Raw genomic sequence first — 4715 nt, 5'->3', positions numbered from 1 at the left:
CTCTATATATATATAAATATTATATATATATAATGTTATGTATATATATTATATAAATATATTTAAATCATAACCTTGTGTGAAAGTGTACATCATGCCCAGTAGGAAACACATGGTGAGCATGTTAATCGTTCTATCTGCATCAAATAACCAGATAACATGTTAGATTAATAGTTTACTAAACCCAGTCAGACAATACACAACTTCCCATGTCAACAGTGATGTCATCACGTAGTTTAATGACGATTGAATAAACTCATGTGGATCAAAACAGTTCTCAGATTAATGTGTAAGTGAATATTATAAGATATGGTTTCACAGAACTTATAAACACCCAGCTAAATGTGGACTAGTCTTTATACCAGCCCAAAGTAATCAAGAGGAAACTAACCCTCCTGGAGACAGGCTGGGTTCAACTCTCAGCTGTGATGTGACATCACAGAGTCCAGAAGACCTTCAGGGCGCCTCCTGGACGACAGAAGCAGGTTAGCAGACACACGGCTCTGGGGCAGACCCCATTAGACCTGCTGAACTGGTACCACACCGGCTGGACTCTGGTACTAGAGTACAGCCCGGAGACGTCTGGTGAGACGTGGTCCTCATGGAAGAGCTGCAGCCCCCAAACATTCAGCCATGGAAACCATAGAATCTACTATTTACCTTCATTGATCAAATTAATTAATTCATATATATATATTTTTTAAATTAAAATATATATATGAATAATAAATATATGTATAATAAATATGTATACATATTAATAATATATATGAATTATATATATAAATATATAATATATATTTATATATTAATTAGATATATAATTCATATAAATTATATATATAAATTACATAAATATATATACTTATACATATATTAATATATACATCTCAGAGGCCAATTTGACAACAGCTTTTTTTTGTCCAACCAACAATCAAAACTTGAAAGACATTTAAATTGCAATAACATAAAAATAAAGAGATAAAAAAGTTTGGTTTTCGCTTGATGACGTTCACATTTACTAGATATTGTAAAATGTTGTCAATTGAAAAAAAAAAAGACCAAAAAAAACTATCAATCTGTCAACAGAGAAACTACAAATAACAACCGTGACTGTTGTTCTCCAGTTAGTCGTAACGTTGTTCTTCTCCTTTATAAACCCTCTATTGGAAGTCAGTCCAATATTCTGCATCATTCACACACACACAACGTCGTTTGGCCCCAGTGACCATGCGGTCACATGACCAGGCGTTCACAACGTCCCCCGGTGACCAGGTCACAGCTCGTCGTGGCGCAGCGGCACCTGGCTGGGCATGAGGAACACGCCCTCCATGGAGCGCCACCAGTTGTGCTGGTTGGCAGCGCTCATGCCGTGCACCTCGCGCTGCCCGCGGATCGGGTGGCCGTACTGCTCGCCGGTCACGCTCAGGAAGACGTCGGTGCCCACGTGCTTGAAGCGCACCGCCTCGTCGCGCTCCCAGTGGTCGCCGTCGCACTGCACCGTCCACGTGTCCAGGGCGTCGCCCTCGCCATTCTCCCCGAAGGCGCTGACCTCCTGCAGGTCACACAGAGAGCGCCAAACACTCAGTGAACATATTCTACCACCACATTAGTAGCCTGCTGTGAGTGTGTGTGTGTGTATATATATATATAAATATATAAAAATGAAAAATATATAAATATAAATATGCAAGAATAAATAAATCTATGTATATATATATAAAATAAGTAATATAACAAATATATATATGTAAGAATATATATATATATAAATATATGTACAAATAAATATATGAATATATGTACAAATATATATATATGAATATATAAATATATGTATGAATATATACATAAATATATGTATATATATAAAAAATAATATATACATAAATATATATACATAAATATAAACAAATGTATATATATATATATAAATACAGATATGTATATAATGTATTTCTATTTATTTATACAAGTAATTATATATAAATAAATAAACATAACAAATATATATAAATAAATATAAATAAATGCTAACAAGTAGAACCTGGAGGTGTGAATATCTGACCTGGTTGTTGGACAGGGGGGAGATGAAGTTGTGTGTGTGGAGGTTGCGGCTGGTCTTCATATGTGTGATGCGGATGGCCTCGCCACACTTGATGGCGACGCCGCGCTGACACGGCCGGTCGGGCTTCCCACGGATCTGCCAGTAACTGTTGGCATCGTCTGCGTTTTCAACTCCAGTTACAGACTGCTGCCCACTGCCTACACACACACACACACACACACACACACGTCAGACAGAGGAATAGTTCAGTGACGGAAACATGGACAAAGTCTTCTTTAACCAGAAGACCGGTTAAAGCAGAGGACTTTTATTTTGAAGGATGGTCCAAGGAGGCGGTGGAGTGGGATTATATTCCATGTGCAGTTATAGTTCACCTGGAGTATGTTTTACACAACAACAACAACTGTTCTACATCCACCACAGAGTCTGTACCTTTAAAATAAACACAACAACTCTTCTACATTGTATCTTTACTCTTCTACATTGTATCTTTAGACTCTTCTACATGTAGCTAGCTTTATAGTAAACACAATGATTCATATACATTGTATCTTTAGAGTAAACACAATGATTCATATACATTGTATCTTTAGAGTAAACACAATGATTCATATACATTGTATCTTTATAGTAAACACAATGATTCATATACATTGTATCTTTAAAGTAAACACAATGATTCATATACATTGTATCTTTATAGTAAACACAATGATTCATATACATTGTATCTTTATAGTAAACACAATGATTCATATACATTGTATCTTTATAGTATACACAATGATTCATATACATTGTATCTTTATAGTAAACACAATGATTCATATACATTGTATCTTTAGAGTAAACACAATGATTCATATACATTGTATCTTTAGAGTAAACACAATGATTCATATACATTGTATCTTTATAGTAAACACAATGATTCATATACATTGTATCTTTATAGTAAACACAATGATTCATATACATTGTATCTTTATAGTAAACACAATGATTCATATACATTGTATCTTTAGAGTAAACACAATGATTCATATACATTGTATCTTTATAGTAAACACAATGATTCATATACATTGTATCTTTAGAGTAAACACAATGATTCATATACATTGTATCTTTAGAGTAAACACAATGATTCATATACATTGTATCTTTATAGTAAACAATGATTCATATACATTGTATCTTTATAGTAAACACAATGATTCATATACATTGTATCTTTATAGTGAACACAAAGACTCTTCCACCATGGAGCCTGTATTTTTATTGATAACTAGCACGGTGTATCTGTATTGATAACTAGCACGGTGTATCTTTATTGATAACTAGCACGGTGTATCTGTATTGATAACTAGCACGGTGTATCTTTATTGATAACTAGCACGGTGTATCTTTATTGATAACTAGCACGGTGTATCTGTATTGATAACTAGCACGGTGTATCTGTATTGATAACTAGCACGGTGTATCTTTATTGATAACTAGCACGGTGTATCTGTATTGATAACTAGCACGGTGTATCTGTATTGATAACTAGCACGGTGTATCTTTATTGATAACTAGCACGGTGTATCTGTATTGATAACTAGCACGGTGTATCTGTATTGATAACTAGCACGGTGTATCTGTATTGATAACTAGCACGGTGTATCTTTATTGATAACTAGCACGGTGTATCTGTATTGATAACTAGCACGGTGTATTTTTATTGATAACTAGCACGGTGTATTTTTATTGATAACTAGCACGGTGTATCTTTATTGATAGCTAGCACGGTGTATCTGTATTGATAACTAGCACGGTGTATCTGTATTGATAACTAGCACGGTGTATCTTTATTGATAACTAGCACGGTGTCTCTGTGTTGATAACTAGCACGGTGTATCTGTATTGATAGCTAGCACGGTGTCTCTGTGTTGATAGCTAGCACGGTGTATCCTCGTTGGTAGCTCGCCCGCTGCAGCTGGTTACCTGAGCCGTACTTGACGTCGTGGGAATGCAGCCGCACGTTGTGTCTGGTGTTGAGCAGCTTGAGCAGCGAGCCGCAGGTCACGTAGTTGAGCTCCGACTCTCTGCCCTCACATTGGGACCACAGCAGCACGAGCAGCAGCGACTTGCCGAGCGCGCGGACAGCCTGGGTTACCTCCATCTTCGCTCTTCACCGGGACTCAGTGACAGGAACGGCGATACCGGTCACTTCAAACGGTACCGCTCAACCAATCACCGTTTGACAAGTCCCCGAACACGGAAGTACATGGCGGCACGTGATTGGTCGTCGACGTGCACGTCGGTCACGGAGCGCTTTTCATTGGCCGCATGTCGAGTCTCTTCAATGTTTTCAGTTTTTTTGCATTTAAGCCCCGCCCACCTGTGATGGGTCCATGATGGAGAGACATAGAGGAACCCGAGGAGAGAGAGAACCTTTCGAGAGAGGACACGTCACGCCCTCCTGGACAAAAGGCCATCTTCAAGCTGTAGCCGTCATTAGCTCAGATGCTTTTTCAAATGATATAATTACTTTGCAACCACTTTCAATTAAACCAGATTGATCCATCAGACAAAAGACTTTTCAATCTCTTTATTAGAAAACCAATACACTTTTATCTGTGCAAAAAATAACCAATATTTGGCA

The 4715-nt window shown here is 37.2% G+C and overlaps 1 protein-coding gene across 1 annotated transcript; it reads right to left on the bottom strand.

The window, feature by feature from the left end:
- Window positions 1-204: 204 nt before the first annotated feature.
- On the bottom strand, window positions 205-4261 carry sdf2l1 (stromal cell-derived factor 2-like 1). The gene is made up of 3 exons (XM_056418821.1): window positions 4055-4261; window positions 2069-2265; window positions 205-1555 (listed from the first exon to the last, which is right to left on the bottom strand). Exons 1-3 carry the CDS (start codon window positions 4230-4232, stop codon window positions 1277-1279), a joined length of 654 nt encoding a protein of 217 aa, XP_056274796.1. The 5' UTR covers window positions 4233-4261; the 3' UTR covers window positions 205-1276.
- Window positions 4262-4715: the final 454 nt, after the last annotated feature.

Source organism: Pseudoliparis swirei, chromosome 7 (genome assembly GCF_029220125.1).
Source record: "Pseudoliparis swirei isolate HS2019 ecotype Mariana Trench chromosome 7, NWPU_hadal_v1, whole genome shotgun sequence".
NCBI lineage: Eukaryota > Metazoa > Chordata > Actinopteri > Perciformes > Liparidae > Pseudoliparis > Pseudoliparis swirei.
This window is presented reverse-complemented; position numbering and strand designations above follow the sequence as displayed.